The following is a 20,573-nucleotide window of genomic DNA, read 5'->3' as shown; positions in this document are numbered from 1 at the left end:
TAAACCTGCCCTATGCCAGAAAACAATTTAAAACTTTAAACTTTTTAAAAATGTTTCAAACTCTTCTGTAACACTTTACAATAAGGGCACATTGGTTAAGGCATTATTAAGCATTAACTAATGGTTACTAACAGTTAAGTAATGTTTCTAGTAATCATTTATTAATGGTTTTCATGTTGACTAAGGTATTACTTAGTGCATTATTTAATCCTTATGCAGTAATAAGCCTTAATTAACAATAAATTCATACAATAATGAACATTAAGAAACCCTTAACAGATGTCTCTTGTTAACATTAATTAAGGGTTTACATGTTAATTAACCATGTATTCACTAATATTACTAAATGGTTGCTAAAGATGTTCATTTAGATGCATGTCTTGAGGTTCCAAGCTAGGTCGTGTCATTAAGACAAAAGTGTTTGTTTTTATTGATGTTTATTTAAGGTTAATGATTGTTCACTTTCTTGTCCATCCTCTAACTCCAACATGTTGCTCAGCTGGGGATTGAACCCTTGATCTTTGGGTTGAGAGGTGATGACTCTACCTACTGAGCCACAGCCACCCCGGGTTATGCATTCTGTATTATGTTTATATAAACCAAAATAAAGTTAGTCCAATGATGTCAACAAAGGTTGCAGAGCCAATATGAAGCTACAGCTGAAGGGATTCTGCAGAGCTAAAATAGAACAGAAATACTATAACTTGAAGTCTACATGTTTTTAAATGAATGCATCTCTGCATAGAAATGTTCCTGATGAACACAAAAAGAGGACACATTACTAAATCATCATTTCGAGGTGGTCCAGAAATTCATCAAATTGTGCTTAAATATTGATCAAATTGAGGGAAAGACTTTTCTGGTGCTAAAAAGGCTCTGGGTGGGAGACCTCCAGACCCCCTACAAAGATGTTTTTCAAATACAATAACTTGTCAGCACAGTTTTTGTACATTTAAAAACATTATACAGGGAGCTAAGTTTGGTTGAACTGGTCAGTAACTTGCAAAATAGTCTTAAGATCAGTATGAAAAAAATTGTGATAAAATCTTGATCGTGGTTTTGCAAAAAAAAAAATCGTGATATATTTTTTCAATATTGCCCAACTCTATGATTAACCATTTATTAATGCTCTGAATAAACATAACTCAACCATAATAGACCATGTATTGATGCTCTGAATAAGCCTTACTTAACCATAATTAACCATTTATTAATGCTCTTTGTGACCCTTATTGTAAAGTGGCAAACATATATCGCTTAAGTAACACTTTATAAATGCTTAAAGGGGTCATATTATGCTTTTTCTGGTTTTATATGCTCTTTAGTGTGTTTTCCAAGTGTCCTGTACATGTTTAGGCACATCTATGTGCAAATATTCAAAGTCCATGGAAACGCGGCTTCTCCTACGTCCTCCTGTTAGCTGCAGCATTAGCTGCATGTAACGCTCGGTTCTAGCCCCCCTCGAAAAAAAATTGCCAGTGTGACGTCTTGTCAGTGTGATATCACTGATCTAAGCCCATTGGCTCGTTGTGGCAAGCCCAGCATCTCATGTTGCACACCCATTAACTTCTGTAGCATGCCCACGATATGCCGTAGCCTGCGGTAGCACAGTAGTGCTAAGGTGCTAATGTTTTTGCTCCCGGAGCCAAAGTGGCTGCATTCCCAATATGGTAAAAGGGGCGTGACATTTCCGAGAACCGTGCTGAGCGACTGACCAATTACGGCAGAGCCGGCAGGCCAACCAATCAGATCAGACTTGGCACACGTGGGTACTGTGAACGTGGTCACTTCAGAGCCTTAGAGAGAGAGTCAGAAGCGAGCCGGTGCATGGAATGGCAGTACATGAAAACAGACACTTTTTTCGAGCTATTATGAACATACTTTAGTAGGTACATAGATTAAATATACAAACCCCAAAAAGGGCATAATATGACCTCTTTAAAAGTGCTGAATAAGCCTTACTTAACCATAATAAACCATTTATTAGGGCCCAAAGCACTGACAACTGCGTAGGACCCTATTGGAACCCAAAGGATTGTTAGGGCCCCAGCACGGACCGTCTTGAAACCCTAGTGATTATTATTATTATTATTGTTATTTTTATTTTTTATTCCGCCTCTTTGCGGCCACTTTTGAGGGCCTGAACGGGCCTGAAAACTCACCAAACTTTCCCGGGTCAACAGGTCTCGCAAAATTTTTTATATTTTGGCGGTTTCGTAAACAAATTTTGCAAAATAGCTCAGTGGCACCCCCTTCAAATTTTCAAAATGGCCTCCCCATAAATAGTGTTGATGTATAATAGTTGCCAGCAAACAGGAAGTAGTTTTTTCACGGGCTTAACATAGTCGTTCAGTCCTGAAACTTCAAACATATGATCCTGGTGGTAAAGTCAAACATTTGATACCGTTCAAATGAGTGGGCGTGGCTTAATGGCTCAGTGGCGCCCCCTACAATATTTAAAACATTCAGCCCCCGCAGCATGTTGAACCTGCTATTCTGAATTTTACTATGCGTATCCACCTTGACAACACCTACCTCTTGCACCCATGCTCAAAATCCAACAGGAAGTCTACAAATCACATCGCCATAAACAGGAAGTGGCTGTAATTCTCGCTAGCTAACGGCTAACTAGCTAAACTTATAAAACCGTTATGTTACATTGTCTCAACCAAGCAATTTCACGGAATAGCTCGTGCTAACAGTTTACCAGTTAGCTAGCAGTCATTTCATTAGCTAGCTATTGCTAACGGTTAACTTGTTGTCTAATTTGTTGTCAATTTTAAAGCTAGATGGGATATACAGGTATGAGTGTGGTTCCAATTTGTTCCACAAGGAGGCGTAACGTCCAAGTGAGACAGCTTAGTGTGCTCGGTAGCCCTCGTCTTCAGACTGGCAGAAGCAGGAAAGGAAACACACTAGGCCTACCTGTTGCTATTATTTCCCTGTTATTAACAGGTGAGTAAATGTCCCAAATCACATAGGCTACATGTGATCTATATATTCTTCCATAGCATGTGGAAGGTAACGCCATCCTTAAGTGTGTGTCAGGATGTGTTTTAAATTTGTTTTGAAGGTTTTAAGGTGAGTTCTATGATGCTCATGAGCGCTAGCTTAGCTCATCACCACATTCACATATGGGCGCCACTCCTATGTCTGCCATATGGCTTGTCCCTAGCTCCCATGCTCTTTTGCTAGTTTTGTAAATCTCCTGCATATCTCTTAAAGTAACCGTGAGTTTATAAAGACTGTTCATTTTCGTATTTTGTACTTATATTCATGTAAAAAGTGTAGCGCTAGCTTCGCCGTTTCTCTATGGGACTTCCCATGTTATTTGTTAGCATAATGCTAAGCGAGGATTCTCTCCTTTTATTCAGTTAAGGCGAGACACGGCAGGCTAAAACATCCATTTTTTATGCACTGGTCAACTTTGAGATTTTGGGCTAGATCACTCCCTGAACATGTAATCTTTCAAACTACCATAAAGAAAATATCCAAATTATACATTTATGTGTATATTTTAATACATTTTGTCGGATCGCGGCGTAAGGTTTCTCGTCAATTTGCCTAAAATTTAGCATTCTAATGCGACGTGCAGTATAACGGCTGTTCTCTGCTGCCCGTCATGACTGATATCTCTGTAAAGCTCTCTCTCTCCTGCACAATGCTATGTAACCCAAATAAGGACACTTCCTTTCTACCAGCAACCAATTGTGAAAGTTCAGAGGGGGGTTTAATGCTAAGAATGTAATCTCATTGGCTTGTGTTTGGTTTCTGATAATGTGATGCGTTCAGACGCCGAAACCGGGGGGGTGATTTAGAAATAGATAAAAGTGACGCGCATGTCACACAGCAGTGGCTGCTTGTTCATGTTGCCCGATTGAATGAGCTGCTTTGTGATTTAATTTGTCCGAATTGTGCTGGGTCAGGGCTGAAAATAAATATAGATCCACAGAATCATGGGTTCTGTAGCAGTTTATTGCTCGAGTGTCGTCTGTGCGAGAGTGACAAGTACAGCAGGAGCGTATACACATCTATGCGACTTCAAGATGAGTCCAGGAAGGATGTCGCGTTTGATGTGAAAGTGCGAATGGTCCTCTTGGCACATGAGTTAGGTCTGAGATATGCGGCTCTCAGAAAAATCAGCAAGGTGTTGGGGATCCCTGCCCTTCACCGTAAAACTTATCAGAGGCATGACAAAAGAGTGACAGGTAGGCTATGGAAAGAGGGTTGTGTCAGAAAAGTTTTTTTTTTGTTATCTGGCTTCACTAACCCTCATATAAGAGATCGTGCTGAACAGTCACATGAAGCTGGTTATTAACCTGATAAGTAGACCCAGAGTTTCAGAGAGCACATTCACATAATAGGGGCGGAGTTAGCGTCATATGACCTATGATTGTGTTGTATAACCTAGTGTTTGTCGCTCTCTCTCCATCAGCTTAAAGACCTCCACCATCAAGAGATCTGATTGGTCAGTGGGTGGAGATTTTCACAGGTTGATCTCTGATCTCGAACATAACCTGTTCCGGAGCAGGTTAGGTGTGCGTAAATTACCATGGTGATATACCCAGTTAACAAATGAACCACCTTAGGACTGAAAACCCATGGTTAACCCTGAAGTTACCTCGTTAACCCCAAATCCTGCTTCGTAGTACAGGCCCCCGAGGATGAGAATATGTTTACCTACGAAGTGTCTAAGTATAGTCTACATTGAACCAAAACTCATATCTCAATATTTTTTCGCTGAATGGCGATACTCGATATATATTGATATGTCTTTTATTAACAGTCAGTTGCACAAGTTCAACATGTACATGACAACAAACTACCTGTTTGTGAAGTTAATTAATTTTCTGCATAACAAAATAAACACAGTTCTGTGTTTTGTTATCCATTTAGTTTGTTGAGTTTGACTCAGAGAGAGAGAGAGAGAGAGAGGAGCAGGGTGAAGAGGGAGAGACAGTGAGATGAGAAATAGGTGAACTGGCAGCTCTACAGAAGACGTGTTTAACAATATTTTAATGCAACATGAACTATATCGATGCTATATCGATATAAGATATTGTCTTACCCTTTATCTTTTTGAAAATATATGTTAAAAACTTGATATATCACCCAGCCCTAATGACGTGACATGACGTTAATATCACAGCAGCACATACATCAACAGTACGGCAGCTTTCAGTAGCAGCTCACGCTTCATTATGCAGCAGTCTTTGACATAACATCCGTTGTTTCCACGGTAACGATAAACATTCTGTCTGTCAAGGCTGCCACTAGGACAAGACACGTCCTAGTACAACTCTAAAATTACGTATTTCTCTGTCTTTAATAACTGTTGGAAATATTTGATGTAATGTAAGTACTCAACAACAAAAAGATATATAACATGGCTTTAGTACATTTTAAATTAATTTAAATATTTCAATGTAAACATCCTAATAAAATTCAACATATTGGACGTTTAAATCTAAGAACGATCAGGAAGAACTAAAGTATTATTGCATCCTGATAAAGTCCTTCAATGTTGGAATGAACAGATGATGATCACATCAGTGTGTTCAAGTGGAAAACATCACACATTCATGCATAAAGCTCACTGTCATCTACATTTACATCTTTTTTTCTTCATTCAGATTGAGTTACTGCAGTTTGTCAGAGATCAGCCGTTCTTCTCTGGCCTCAGCTCTGAGGTCCAACCCCTCCCATCTCAGAGAGCTGGACCTAAGTCAGAACTGCCTGAAGGATTCAGGAGTGAAGCTGCTGTGTGATTATCTGAGTCAAAACTGCAGACTGGAGTCTCTGAGGTCAGATCCCTGACTGTGTCATTCATTTGAATCATTTCAATCCACATCCTCGGTTGTTGCACATTTCAGGATTTATATATTTTCAGTATTTGTCTGAATTTAAATCTCAGGGAAATTTAATGATTTAGGAGATTATTTTTTTCAATTTGCTGAATAATTTAGAGATTTGATGTCAAAATGTTTTTCTGACTGTGAAGTAAAGTATAACAACATGCACATGAAGCCTCTGGTTTCCTCTGGTTCTGTTAAGTGAAATCATGAAGACTTTTGATTCAATAATGTCTGATTTGATAAATGTACTAACATCACAGAGCTGACTAAGATCGGCAGCCTGTTCTTCATCTGTGCACATGAACAGCTGTATCAATGTTGTGCTGACATTTGGAGGATTTAGATTTAGTGAATACACAATCAGAAATTATCCTCTAATCATTTAGAGAAAACTTCATTCATCAGGACAAAGTGATGTTGAGATATTCATCACAACCTGAACACATGTGAGTGGATTATACATTTTTTTTCTTTTTCTTTTATTCTTTATTCAGATTGTGGGGCTGCAGTTTGTCAGAGATCAGCTGTTCTTCTCTGGCCTCAGCTCTGAAGTCCAACCCCTCCCATCTCAGATATCTGGACCTGAGTGTGAACAGCCTGCAGTATTCAGGAGTGAAGCTGCTGAGGGATCTTCAGAAGAATCCAAACTATCGACTGGAGTCTCTGAGGTCAGTCTCTCAGTGTTCTTTAGTAAACCCTCCTCATATTAGGTCATAATTAAATTGTCTTGGTTTGTGGGTTTTTTACTTTTCATCCTTTTCTGTATTTGATGCATAATTTACTGTGATATAAAGAGATAGAGAGAGAGATACTTGATTCATCCCCTCAGAGAAATTCTGGAGTATTCCGTAACTCACACATATAAGTTAAACCATTGAACAGGAAAGAGGTGGAAAGGCAGGCAGTGACGGTTTTGCCACAGCTCCAGTTATGAGCGGCTACCTTTGGCCTGTGTGTTATGAAGCCTAATGTCTGTGGGGACAAAGGATCTCCTGAACCTCTCAGTCCTGCAGGGCAGTGAAATTAAACGTTCACTGCAGAGACTTCTCTGGCCTGTCATGATGTCGTGGAGAGGATGGCTAACATTGTTCAATATAATCTGTCCTCTCCTCCACACGTCTCTCCACCTCTCCACCTCGATCTTCAGTGTGTCCAGACGCCTGCCTAAAACAGAACCAGCCTTTTTTATCAACTTGGTGGAGTGAGGGCGGAGCTTAGTTACAGCGCTGTGGGGGAATCTGATGACTTACAGCTGATGACGGGAGTCTGTGTAGAAAATTATTTCTGTGATCTGTCTTCTCTCATTAGATGGAGATGATCTCTGAATGTGAGCGATCAGGACACTGGTGGTGCAGAGAGGAGCAGCTGTGTCCTGATGATCCACAGAGGATGAACCTCCACCATCTTGTGCGTTGAGAAGCTCTGCAAGCTGAGGAGAGCTTCATCCATCAGGGACTGACAGAGGAATCACATCAAAGTTCATTTCAATGATATTTCTAATGAATTTGTTCTACACACATTACAGGAGTGGAAGGCCAAACATGAAACAGCTGGTAGAAATGTCAAGAGGTCAAAAGCTACCAAGAAATGCTGCAGTTATTCTTCTCGTGATGATTATTTTGATTATATTTCTTACAAAAAGTACAAACCAGAACTTGATCATATGTAACATTTATTCACATAATCTTCTCTTTATAGCCTCTTTAAAACATGCCCTCCTCTCCTAAATGTCCTGACCTCATCAGGCTGAACTGCATGTGTGAACAGAAAGTGTCCTTTCACACTAATTTTCAACACACTGCGCGTTGGCTTGAGAATTTGTGTTTGACACTAGTGGTTAAACAACGGTGTTTATATGTTTCTCTTCTGGTCGACATCCTGCATCAACTGCATAAATTGTTGTTAAGATCAGTGGTGGCTCAATGAGGCAGGTTTCTGAGGTCACATATTGAGGTCTACTGCTGGATTCTTGTCTGACATTCCAGTTATAGTCTGAGGAATAATGCCGGCTTCACCATTATCACCATTATTTTGCATGAATTTCTCAACATTACAAACATGCAGGGTCTGAGATTAACACCCGCCAAGCGCCAAATGCGGGTAGATTTTTCGTTTGCGGAGTAAATGTCAGAGGGCTATTCGCCACAGGGCGGGTAAATGTTTTGCCCAACAGTCACGTATAAAAACTATGCTATGAGTATTAAGCGCGTTTGATGTCGCTGCAGCTACTTCTCCCTGCTCCTTTCTCTGCTGTCTACATGACGGAGCATCGTGGGGTCACGATGACACACACCAACATTGCTGAACAAACACACGCTGGAACGCCAACCACCACGCGCACCTGTTCACTTTAAGTTTAACAGAACATAGTTGATCCGTTCGGACCGAGTTGGGGTGGAAAACGTGACCCGGTCAAACGGTCGGTTCGACATTTCTTAGTTCACTCTCACCGTGTCTGTAGCTAACTAAATGATAGCAACGTGATCCCACAGCCTGCTGTAGTCCGTGAACATCTCCACACAGACTGTGAAACAGCGCTGCGTTATAAAATCTTTAGATACAGCGCTTGTAAATGCACGCTCCACTTTTCACTTCAATCAGGCGCAGCAGGAGCAGTCAGAGATACACACACCTCCAATAATGAACGGTCTATTTGTATTTAGTGTTTAACATGGTCAAAGTTAAATAGAGAGAAAAGCTTATTTAACAAATAAAGGCCAGCAAATATGTTTTACAATTTCCGTGACTTAAATCCTTTGTTTCAACAGATCCTAAGACCTTATTAACTCAATTAAAAGTTCTGTAACAACTGTCTATGCGACACAAAAACACAATTTGTTATTGGCTGGTAAAAAACATGTTTGGCCGGTGATTTTTTTTTTCTTTTCATCTACCTGCCACCTTGGCCTGTGAGTCAAAAATTAATTTTGGACCCTGCACATCAGACATGTGGCTGCAGGAGCTGGGGATCGAGCCCCCAACCTTCTGTTTGAGAGACCACGAGTCTACCGCTGAGCCACAGCCATCTCTCCCTTTTGAATCTTAAGCGTTGTGAAATATATATCTAGCTGTCTTTTTTCACTCAAACTGTCGCTGCTTTTTGAAGCATAAATGGTGAATTACCATTGATAATAAAAAAGAACTTAATAATACACAGAGTATGTGTCTTTTTCTTTTTTTTTTATTCTTTATGTAGAGGATGGTTGAGAACATTTTACAATAAGCAGTGCAGTTACTGAAAGCATAAAGGGTCGACAGTGAAAGTCTGCAGCAAACATCTAGATATTCTTGAAACCCTTTTCCCCTCAACATCCTTGTTTTTGTTTTTTTTTACAATATTTATCTTCTTACTCTATAACTATATACAATCTGTAAAGAGGGATGTGTAGTTACATTGATTTTCATGAATACGTAGGGAGACAGTTCAACATGTTTTCTACGCCTGAAAGCGGAGGGCCAAAGAGCACAAATAGGCAAAGTACAGAAAAACAAAATATATAGTTCATGATATCCGTACATCGGTACACATGTATGTATGGGGATAACAACATCAACGGTATCTGTTCATTTATCAATTCAGGGAAGTGTGGCCATGACAAATGTTCACAGTATATGAGACCCATCTTGACCAGCATAAATGTATCCATGTAAACAGAGTGAGAAGGTCTTGCCAAGTACATTTACACATACAAGGAATCTGACCTGGTGTTTTAGTGCAAAACGATTAGCAAAGGAAATAATGCAAAAACAGCAAAAGTTTAAATCCAGATTAAAAATGAGAAGCAATTACAAATATATATAAAAGAGTATAAATATATAAAAACACTTAATGTAGAGTAGGTGTAGTGAAGGAGTTGTGCAGTTGACAGTGAAAAAATCTCCTCAGAGTGAATGTAAACAGAAAATATGAATTCCAGTGAAATGAAACCAGTTTCAGCCTTCACATTACTGTAATGCTCTCTGACTGGGGGGCTTGATGAGAGTCTGAGTTATGTGGGGGGAGTGGGGAAGGGGAGGGGCATTGCTAGTGAGGCTGATAGCAGAGGGGAAGAAACTGTTCTTGTGGCGTGAGGTTTTGGTCCTGATGGACTGCAGCCTCTGGTCTCAAACAGTGCTGTACGCCTCAGGGTCCTGGAGGTGTACAGGTCATGCAGAGATGGTAGATTGCAGCCAATCACATTATATTACACATCACTGAAAACATTTATATTCACGTCATTGCTTAACAAATAACATTTAATAAGTTGAATATCAAGAATTCCCCTAAATCTTTAAATCATCACGCTGCTTACAGAGAGTAGAGTAAATTAGAAATAAAGAAAGGCACAAATGCAGTGTGATATCAAACATATGTACAACAATCCAGAAATCACACATCCAAACCTAAAGGACAGGTGCAGAGTCGAGCAAAAAAAGTGACACTGCAGGGCTCCAATATCCCTGTAACGTATTTCACCGGGGTGACAGTCTGAACAACACCTGCTCTTCGTCACCCTGGTGGAATACATTTCTAGAGCCTGCAGTGTGCTAGACGTCTTTCTCTTCGTTTTATTGACATCAAACATATAATATTCTGCATGTGCACTGATCACTTTGCATAGCTCTTTGATTATTGTCATGCTCAGGCTAAACAGGTGATAAACATTATATCTTTAAAGTATGTTAGTCAGAGATGAGTACTGCTCCAGGATCTTCAGTGTGACAATGAACTTGATCGCTTTTCTAAACCACGGATAGAACAAAGCATATATGAGAGGGTTCAAACAAGAGTTAAAGTACAGCAGCCAAGTCACAATGGCCGACGACGATGCACTGTTTGATATGTCTTGTCCTGCAAGAGAGGGGTAGTAATATGGACAGAAAGTTATCAAAAACACCAGTATGACTATGCCCAGAGTCCTGGCCGCCTTTCTCTCTGATTTCACTGCAGTAATTCGAACCTTGCCGACTGCAGCCCCTGTAATATGAGTCTGCATGGCACGAGCCTGAGACACTGCCACGATAAACACTCTCATGTACAGAACAAGGATGACCACACAGGGGCCGATAAAGGTGAATACGAGGTCCACTGTTCCTATAACATAGTTAATCACCACCACACACTCCCCAAAGCAAGAGTTATATCTGTCGGGCTGCCTCAGATTTTCCTTTAAGATCAGCCCGTTGTAAAGGATTGAGCAGGCCCAACACAGACACACACACAGCTCCACTCGACTGCGAGTGATTTGGTGGGAGTACTGCAGAGGATGACAAATAGCTACATAGCGATCGATCGATATGAGCACCATGTTCCCCACAGAGGCCGAGGTAAGAGTGAAGACTATAATGTCACACATAGCACACATGAGATCTCCCAGCAGCCAGCAGGTTTCTATGAACCGCACCATTTCCAGCGGCATCACCAGCAGCCCGACAAGGAGGTCCGAGATGGCCAGGGAGAGCAGGAGCAGGTTGGTGGGGGTGTGAAGCTGTCTGAAGTGAGAGATGGAGATGATGACAAGCAGGTTGAGAACAACAGTGAGGACAGCGATGGAAGAGAGCAAAGCATAGGAGAGGATGGCCTCAGTGCGAGGGTGCCTTATACCCCTGCAAGACGAGTTGAGGAGCTGAGGGTAGCAGAGCTCGGCTCCCTGCTGGTCATCCATCATCCAGCTCTGAGGGGAGATGGTGACCTGATCCTGCTGAGCTCAGTCTGCTCTCTGAGTGCCAGAATTATCACAGCTCACTTATCTCTGACTGCAATTCCCTAGTCATCCTCTTAATCCCTGTCAGTTCTATAGGCAAATGGGCGGCTGTAGTCAGTATTGTCCTTTCTTCTGATCTCTCCTCCTCTTCCTCACCTCTCCCTTGATTATTCCCCCCTCCCTCCTACCGTCTAATTCCACTGTTACATGATGCAACATAAACATTTAATGCAACCGACAGAAAACATTTCTCTGACCTGTAAAGCTTAAAGTAAACTGTAAAAGGGCCGCACTATAATGCAGTTCAATGTCATTGGACACCGGTTTGCTCTCCTTTCCCCAGACCAACCTGCTGACATGTTTTGGGGCTTAGCCTGCATTATTGTGGCCCCCAACCTATGGAACTCTCTCCGGGTAGTTTTCTTCTATGGAGGACTAAAAGTGCCAAAATGAAATATATAAATATATAATTAATTAAACCAATAAATGTGTCATCAATTATTTAATATTGGAAATCAATCAACAAATATATAAATAAATATCTAATTATTTAATTAATTAAATGCATGTGTTATTAAATAATTAAATAATTATTTTTAAAATTGGTAATATATAAATAAATAATTTATGAAATACATAAATAATTAAATAAATGTTTAAATAATTATTTAAAATGTTCATTAATTCTTTGTAAAAACACATCTATTTATTCCACTATTTATTTAATTATTTCACTGCTCCGGCAGTGCATCATGAAATAATTTTATCTGTCATCCTGTCCCATCAAACTCAGTGGGCGGAATTAACACTGATTGAGTCACAAACCATTGCTTTGGTCTGCAGGGTTGCCAGACTAGGCAGTTTCCCACCAAATAAACAAACAAACAAACATCGCAGCAATCACAGAGGATCTGCATGAGCTCTCCCGTGAGTTGATAACAGATATTTTAGACCTGGCAGAGAATGTTGACTCTGGAATTTCGGACCCTGAACATGTGGCTAGCAAAGCAGAGGGATTTATTCTAATTTATTCTTTATAAGTTCTTGGAGTTATTTCCGCTCTCTCTGACCAAGATATTGACCGAAGACTGTTCGGAAACTTAGAAGAAGTTCTCCAGCGCTTCTCCCGTACTGGGCCGCAACACACACACGGACCAGGGCGCCAGGCTCTTGACATACCCACTGCCGTTCTAGAGCATCATGTCCGGTGTGGGATACCAGCTCATGCAGATCCTCTGTGATTGCTGCCATGTTTGTTTGTTTGTTTGTGTAGCGGGAAACCGCCTAGTCTGGCAACCCTGCAGACCAAAGCAATGGTTTGTGACTCGATCAGCGTTAATCCCGCCCACTGAGTTTGATGGGACAGGATGACAGATAAAATTATTTCATGATGCACTGCTGGAGCAGGAAACATGAAATAATTAAATAAATAGTGGAATAAATACATGTGTTTTTACATAGAATGAATGAACATTTCAAATAATTATTTAAACATTTATTTAATTATTTATGGATTTCATAAAATATTTATGTATTTATTTATATATTACCAATTTTAAATAATTAATGACACATTTAAATAATTATTTAATTATTTAATAACACATGCATTTAATTAATTAAATAATTATATATTTATTCATATATTTGTTGATTTATTTCCAATATTAAATAATTCATGACACATTTAATGATTTAATTAATTATATATTTATTTATCTCATTTTGGCACTTTGACTCCTCCATAATCTGCAATGCTACATCCTTGGATTTATTCAAATAACTTTTGAAAACCTAACCGTTCAGCTCAGCTTGTGGACTTGGTTAATTGTGTTGTCTTGTTTGTGTTCTGATGTAAAGCACCATTGGGTCCCTTCAAAGGCGCTCTATAGATAATTATTATTTAACTGTGCAACTGATGATTGGGGATGAGCTGCAAAAAAACTCCCTATTCAGACCGTCGTTTCCGGCCGCAATACGCACGTCCCTGTTACATTTCACCTTCAATCTTACTGTCAAAGTGACAAAGTGATCCCACGCACACCGCCCTGTGTGTGTGTGATGAGCTCCCAATGTGACGTGCAGGAACCAAAGACCTCAATTTATTACTGTACCCTTCTCAGTTGACCAGGTACTGGAGACCCCTTCCTATACGGCGTGTGCAAAGTAGCTGACAACCGTATAAGCTGGAGCTCCATCAATGACTCTGGGTGGTGGAAGAGGAAGAGCAGCAGGAACCAGCAGTCTCTCACAACCAGGCTTGACTGTAAAAACATGGAAAGTTAGGAGGATCTGCATGGACTTAAGTAATTTGAACCTCACTGATGAGGGGTTGACAATCATCTGTATTTGAAATGACTTCTTAGACTCTACCCACAAGAGTAGATCCCGGGTGCTGTTCGGATTGCCATGTGTTGAAACAAAGGTCCGGCCTGCAGCCAATACAGAAGCCTGAGTACAAGTACTTTAAATGACTCTTACTCCCAGCATGCTCTGCAAAATCTAACACATAGGTGTTAAGTGTAGGGTCGATAAAATTAGTCGCCTCTCATTGTTCTATCTCTTCACATGCTTCCAGCTTCAGAGGAGACATCCATCTCTACCTGGCCTAATTCCACAGCCTTGTCTATGAGTTTTGGCGCAATCAGTAATCAGTAACTATCTGGTTCTAGCACAGAGAGAGATTCTTTCTTGTTATTCTCGTCAATGTCGGTGAACGCAATTAGATAGGAGTGCTACAGACAGCCACCGTTACCTGAAGAAGAATACACCAAGGAAAATCTACTCCTGCCATCAGAAAGACAATAGAGCATAAACCTGACTCCTGCTGCCGTCTCTTTTCATCTGCCATGGAAACCTGGATCTGTTGATTTTAACATGCAACAGATTGAAGACCAACCGAACCTTGAAACAGTCATCAGAAAAGTGATTCCAAGAAAGGCTTTAGTCTGGGCACAGAACAGTTCAGGAAGGTTTATTTTATAACAACTGATAATTGTGCATTTTTGTTGACTGATCGTCACATTCTGTTTATTATCTGCTGTAAGCTGCTGCATTTGTTTTTGTTGCTGAACCACTGTGTTCGCCTACCTGTGTTTAATCACTGCTGTACAAGCTTACTCACAGTTAACGGCTTTCACAATCAGAAAGACCAGTGTACCTGCCGTTGAATCAAAGTCCGGCCACTGGCTTTCTGGTGTTTAAGTTATAGTTACTGAACTCAGCTCAGAGAGTTCAAGCTAAGCCACACGACTTCCTTTGTCTTTGTCCACCATTTTGTACATACGTGACGTAGCTCCACATGATGCTCTCATCTGCCCTCTATCTCCCCCCCCCCCACCTGTCTCTCATTTACACACTCACACACACACACATCGGCACTCATGACCCCACATACACACACGTACCAAGCTGTTTATAGATATTTTGTTTGCTGTAGTTTTGTTTATAATAGTCATTTGATTGTTTGAGTTTCATTGATTGACTTGACAATTGATTGGCTTTGTTAAATAAATTCTGTTATAACTGAAAGAGCAGTTGTTTGTGATTACTGGTGTATTTGCATTGTGATATAAGCAGGGTGCGAGGGCCTTGTGTACGGATTTCACGCCTTCAATTGACTAAATATAGGTTATTAATAATAGTAATTAATTAACTAATTGGAGACTGATTTAAGTGATATTTGGATATTTTGTTCTCTGATTTCAGAGTGGTGCCCCGAATTAATTAAACTAAGTTTAATAATATTGTTAATTTATATTAATAATTAAATTAAAATAATTGTTAATAATATAACCAAATTTGACTATATAAAACCCCAACAGTGGATAACCGTACTTTCTGGCCACCTTGGTAGTTGGGAGCCACAGTGCGTTGGCGATTGGCACTTCTTGAATACCGTTCTTTCGAGCTAAGGTGGCTGGCCCTGGCTTGAACCCATGTCCAACAACAATAGCGGATGAAGGCCTCGACTGAAAGACAGAAAACATCCTTCTCTTGGACAGGAAACAACAGAAGTTGAAACCCCTTTGCACATTGGAGAGGGGACAAGCCAGTGGCATCCTCAGTTAATCCCAGCCTGTAGGTGAACAAAACCATGTTATACAGTCAACATTCTTAATAAGACATATTAATAAAGTAGGAAAATAAATTGGTGTCTTTAAATAACACCTTCTATAGATAATATCAAAGAGTATGCTTTATAACACGTCTAAATGTATAATTATGAAGGTTACGTATTCATGGATATTCTAACACTAGATGGCAATAGCGCTCCACGTCAAATTCCTATGAAACATAATATAACTCTTATTGCTGTTCTGAAGACTAGATTTTGAGTTTAAAAAGATGATTATAATACATTCAATGTGACAATTACAAATATCTAGATGAAGAAAGTCATAAATGTTCATTTGATGTAGAATTGAAAGCTGTGGTTTAATTCAGTTCTTCAGCAGTCCTTCAACAGATAGTCAATTTTACGACTTTGCAGAGACTGGTTTCGGTCACAGTTCATGTCTTTGGGGTCAATTCGTAGATAGCAGAGTGTTATGTTTCCGCTCGATTGTTTATTCCAGGTGTTGTAAAAGTTCATAATATCCTGTCTTCCAGAGCCTGTCTGAGAGGGAGCTTTAAATCATTGCTCAGTTCCTTTGTTCCTTGGTAAAAGTAGACAACATGTTAATCCACAGTCCTGAGTCCTGCAGGAAGAGAGTTGTAAACGTGGCTGCTGATAACGGCTACAGTTACGTGTAATTGATAAAATTTTAAATGAATGTGATATTGTCTGTGACCGGTGATTCAATCGGCTAAATATATATGGGAACGATATTTCAGCTCATTCGTCTGGTATGTTAAAACGTATCTGACGACAATTCTATATCTTTCTTTGTCAATATACAGAAATAAACGAATATGGGACATGACAGCTTGTAAGTTCTGAAAAAAGATTCAAATCTGTGCCTTTGCATTATTAGTGGCTGGGGGAAAGGGTCATTTTCCGTCACGGGACACCCCACCCCCAACTATGACGCAATGCCAACTGTTTTCATAATCCATAGAAATCTTCAAAAAGAGGGGGAAAGAGGATTGTGAAAAATTGACATACCAGTTTTTGCCCTTTAGGAGCAGCGTGCTTTAAGCGAGTGTCAATTAAAATAAGGAAAGTTGCTGGGGGAATAATAGCTGTCTCGTAAATGTTTCAGGGAAATCTTTTAAAAAGTCAATACAAACCATATAGGAGATGCGTGTCAGTGTGCGTGTGTCAAAGACGAAAACTCGCTCTGGATTTGTACTCTTTGGCAGAGCAGAGACATGGTCTGCGGATTTAGATGAAGTCTCGAGGCATTTTAGAAATCTAGTTACTCGATTTACTCGAGGACTCGTTTCAGCCGTACATGATACTGTGTACGAGTAAATTATTTTCTCCTGAAGGAGTGGTGTACACCCTAAAAATACACTCTCCACGCTCTCTGATACATAGAGTTAGGATTTATCATTGATAATCGTCAGATAGGCTAATTATACTTTTTAAATAGATTTGTAGTGCAACATTTGATGCTTTTTATGGTGCCATACTGAGAAACATTGAATATGAGCAGTATGTACATGTTAGGGTTAATCAGAGCTCAAAGCACGAATAAGAAACACTCCGAGTCTCTGTTGATTAATTGTCAATAACCGTCAAAGTCTTGTGCGTAACAACACATTAATAAGAGCAAAAAAAACACAACAAATTATCAGAGAAAATAAAAAAAGGTTCAGTCGCTTCATGTTAAAGATTCATGAATGCATTAAACAACCTGCTGCATTAGATTACTGTGATGAATAACGGCTACAACTTTGAATGAAGGGTTTTAAAGGTTTAGGCACTTTAAAAGAGATCAGCCAGAATAGAACAATAAAGCATCTGAAGAAGAGTTCTGCTCACATGGCATTCTGTAGAACAAACTGCTCGCTGACCCGAGGTCTGCAGAGACTTTAAGTTCCTCTAAGAGCGGTCTCATCACACTGCTTTTTTCTCATGCCTTTTGCTGCTAGTTTACCTCTGTGAGTGTGTGTGTGTGTGTGTGTGTGTGTGTGTGTGTGTGTGTGTGTGTGTGTGTGTGTGTGTGTATCATAAATATAAATTAATTTGAACTAAGTTCACAGGTTTAAACAATATGTAGACATTTAAGTTAATATTTTATACAATTAAATCCTGGATTAAGTAAATCTTCTAGCTGATACTACAGTCCTTGATAGTAGTGCATGCTGACAGGTCACATCTGATTGCAGGTTAAATATTCTGTATTATATTTTATATTGCTTGTGACTTGCTTTTTTCCATGATTAATATATGTTAAAAAAAATTGAAATGTGGATTAAATTAAGGTTAAATCATCCACTATTTAAAAGAAATAAAATGATTTTGCAGTCAACAAGTATTCATGAGGTGAAAGCCTGACCCCCCCACTGCATTGAATGGAAGTCCCCTCTGAGAGATGTAGACATCCCTCAAGCCTGCAAGTTCCCTCTTGGCAACCTATTTAAAAAGACAAACAAATCTGAAGTAATATTATAGTTAAACACATCGAAAGTAAATGTGGTATTACTTTTTTGTATTTTTAAAATTACCAGGAAGACCACACTTGGATAGTGTAGACTGATAGTCCCCTCTTAGTGAGGTATGCGTGTATGTGTGTGTGCATATGTACGGTTGCTGTATGGTCTTGTGTGTGTGCTCTAGGAACAGGTGTGTGTGTGTGTGTGTGTGTGTGTGTGTGTGTGTGTGTTGTATGGGATGGTTCAGGGTCCTTTATACATGTGTTTTGGATTTCATAGGTGTGTTTGAATCTATTTGTTTATATTCTAATAACTGTCACCTGATCATCCTTTTCTGACAGTTGTAGCCAACAATCATTTTCACATCTCATCACACTCATGGATCATCATCTTGTTTAATCTTAAATTTCAATAAAAGTTTCATTTAGATGATACGAAGCCCCCCAAAAAACCTGGAAACATGGAACATTATCACATTTAGAACGGGGGAAACAACATTTACATTCACATTATTGCTTAACAAAAGACTTTGAATAAGTTGAATAACAAGAATTCCCTTTTGTTTTACTCAACGTTGCAGCTCTCGACTTCAAACTGAGTCCCTAATCTTTCAAACGTCACGCTGCTTAGAGAGAGTAGAGCAAAGGAGAAATAAGGAAAGGCACAAATGCACAGTGTGATATCAAACATATGTACAACAATCCAGAAATCCCACATCCAAACTTAAAGGACAGGTTCAGAGTCAAGCAAAAAAGAAAAGTGAAAGAGAAAGACGGCTCGCACACCTCAGGGCTCCAATATCCCTAAAACGTATTTCACCGGGGTGACAGTCTGAGCAACACCTGCTCTTCGTCACCCTGGTGGAATATATTTCTGGAGCCTGCAGTGTGCTAGACGTCTTTCTCTTTGTTTCAGTGACATCAAACATATGACATAAAACATTCAGCATGTACACTGATCATTTTGCATACTTGACAGATGTTTGATAATTGTTCACACTCAGGCTAAACAGGTGATAAACATCATATCTTTAAAGTATGTTAGCCAGAGACGAGTACTGCTCCAGGATCTTCAGTGTGACAATGAACTTGATCGCTTTTCTAAACCACGGATAGAACAAAGCATATATGAGAGGGTTCAAACAAGAGTTAAAGTACAGCAGCCAAGACACGATGGCCCACGACGATGCACTGTTTGATATGTCTTGTCCTGCAAGAGAGGGGTAGTAATATGGACAGAAAGTTATCAAAAACACCAGTATGACTATGCCCAGAGTCCTGGCCGCCTTTCTCTCTGATTTCACTGCGGTGATTCGAACCTTGCTGACTGCAGCCCCTGTAATATGAGTCTGCATGGCACGAGCCTGAGACACTGCCACGATAAACACTCTCATGTACAGAACAAGGATGACCACACAGGGGCCGATAAAGGTGAATACGAGGTCTACTGTTCCTGACACATAGTTAATCACCACCACACACTCCCCAAAGCAAGAGTTATATCTGTCTGGCTGCCTCAGATTTTCCTTTAAGATCAGCCCGTTGTAAAGGATTGAGCAGGCCCAACACAGACACACACACAGCTCCACTCGACTGCGAGTGATTCGGTGGGAGTACTGCAGAGGATGACAAATAGCTACATAGCGATCGATCGATATGAGCACCATGTTCCCCACAGAGGCCGAGGTAAGAGTGAAGACTATAATGTCACACATAGCACACATGAGATCTCCCAGCAGCCAGCAGGTTTCTATGAACCGCACCATTTCCAGCGGCATCACCAGCAGCCCGACAAGGAGGTCCGAGATGGCCAGGGAGAGCAGGAGCAGGTTGGTGGGGGTGTGAAGCTGTCTGAAGTGAGAGATGGAGATGATGACAAGCAGGTTGAGAACAACAGTGAGGACAGCGATGGAAGAGAGCAAAGCATAGGAGAGGATGGCCTCAGTGCGAGGGTGCCTTATACCCCTGCAAGACGAGTTGAGGAGCTGAGGGTAGCAGAGCTCGGCTCCCTGCTGGTCATCCATCATCCAGCTCTGAGGGGAGATGGTGACCTGATCCTGCTGAGCTCAGTCTGCTCTCTGAGTGCCAGAATTATCACAGCTCACTTATCTCTGACTGCAATTCCCTAGTCATCCTCTTAATCCCTGTCAGTTCTATAGGCAAATGGGCGGCTGTAGTCAGTATTGTCCTTTCTTCTGATCTCTCCTCCTCTTCCTCACCTCTCCCTTGATTATTCCCCCCTCCCTCCTACCGTCTAATTCCACTGTTACATGATGCAACATAAACATTTAATGCAACCGACAGAAAACATTTCTCTGACCTGTAAAGCTTAAAGTAAACTGTAAAAGGGCCGCACTATAATGCAGTTCAATGTCATTGGACACCGGTTTGCTCTCCTTTCCCCAGACCAACCTGCTGACATGTTTTGGGGCTTAGCCTGCATTATTGTGGCCCCCAACCTATGGAACTCTCTCCGGGTAGTTTTCTTCTAT

At 40.3% G+C, this 20,573-nt stretch overlaps 3 protein-coding genes across 3 annotated transcripts in view; 1 reads left to right on the top strand and 2 right to left on the bottom strand.

Moving 5' to 3' along the window:
• LOC110001404 (NACHT, LRR and PYD domains-containing protein 12-like) overlaps window positions 1–9,007 on the top strand; it is a 31,005-nt gene extending 21,998 nt beyond the window's left edge. Inside the window, exons 9-11 of the mRNA XM_065954271.1 lie at window positions 5,634–5,804; window positions 6,350–6,523; window positions 7,164–9,007. Of these exons, the coding sequence (XP_065810343.1) occupies window positions 5,634–5,804; window positions 6,350–6,523; window positions 7,164–7,173 (355 nt within the window). The 3' untranslated portion in view covers window positions 7,174–9,007. The remainder of the gene's footprint in view (window positions 1–5,633; window positions 5,805–6,349; window positions 6,524–7,163) is intronic.
• A 1,264-nt stretch (window positions 9,008–10,271) lies between these two features.
• LOC109999783 (trace amine-associated receptor 13c-like) lies at window positions 10,272–11,535 on the bottom strand. Its single transcript, XM_020654912.2, has one exon. It carries the CDS (start codon window positions 11,501–11,503, stop codon window positions 10,508–10,510), a length of 996 nt encoding a protein of 331 aa, XP_020510568.2. The 5' UTR covers window positions 11,504–11,535; the 3' UTR covers window positions 10,272–10,507.
• A 6,977-nt stretch (window positions 11,536–18,512) lies between these two features.
• LOC109999786 (trace amine-associated receptor 13c-like) lies at window positions 18,513–20,140 on the bottom strand. The gene has a single exon (XM_020654919.2). It carries the CDS (start codon window positions 20,106–20,108, stop codon window positions 19,113–19,115), a length of 996 nt encoding a protein of 331 aa, XP_020510575.2. The 5' UTR covers window positions 20,109–20,140; the 3' UTR covers window positions 18,513–19,112.
• Between the last annotated feature and the right edge of the window lie 433 nt (window positions 20,141–20,573).

This window comes from Labrus bergylta, chromosome 1 (assembly GCF_963930695.1).
Source record: "Labrus bergylta chromosome 1, fLabBer1.1, whole genome shotgun sequence".
NCBI lineage: Eukaryota > Metazoa > Chordata > Actinopteri > Labriformes > Labridae > Labrus > Labrus bergylta.
Note: the sequence above shows the minus strand (reverse complement) of the source record. Positions and strands in the feature narration are given on the sequence as shown.

Bases quoted from the DNA above. Each gene is read 5' to 3' on its own strand.
- LOC109999783 (XM_020654912.2), bottom strand. From the start codon at position 11,503: ATGATGGATGACCAGCAGGGAGCCGAGCTCTGCTACCCTCAGCTCCTC.
- LOC109999786 (XM_020654919.2), bottom strand. From the start codon at position 20,108: ATGATGGATGACCAGCAGGGAGCCGAGCTCTGCTACCCTCAGCTCCTC.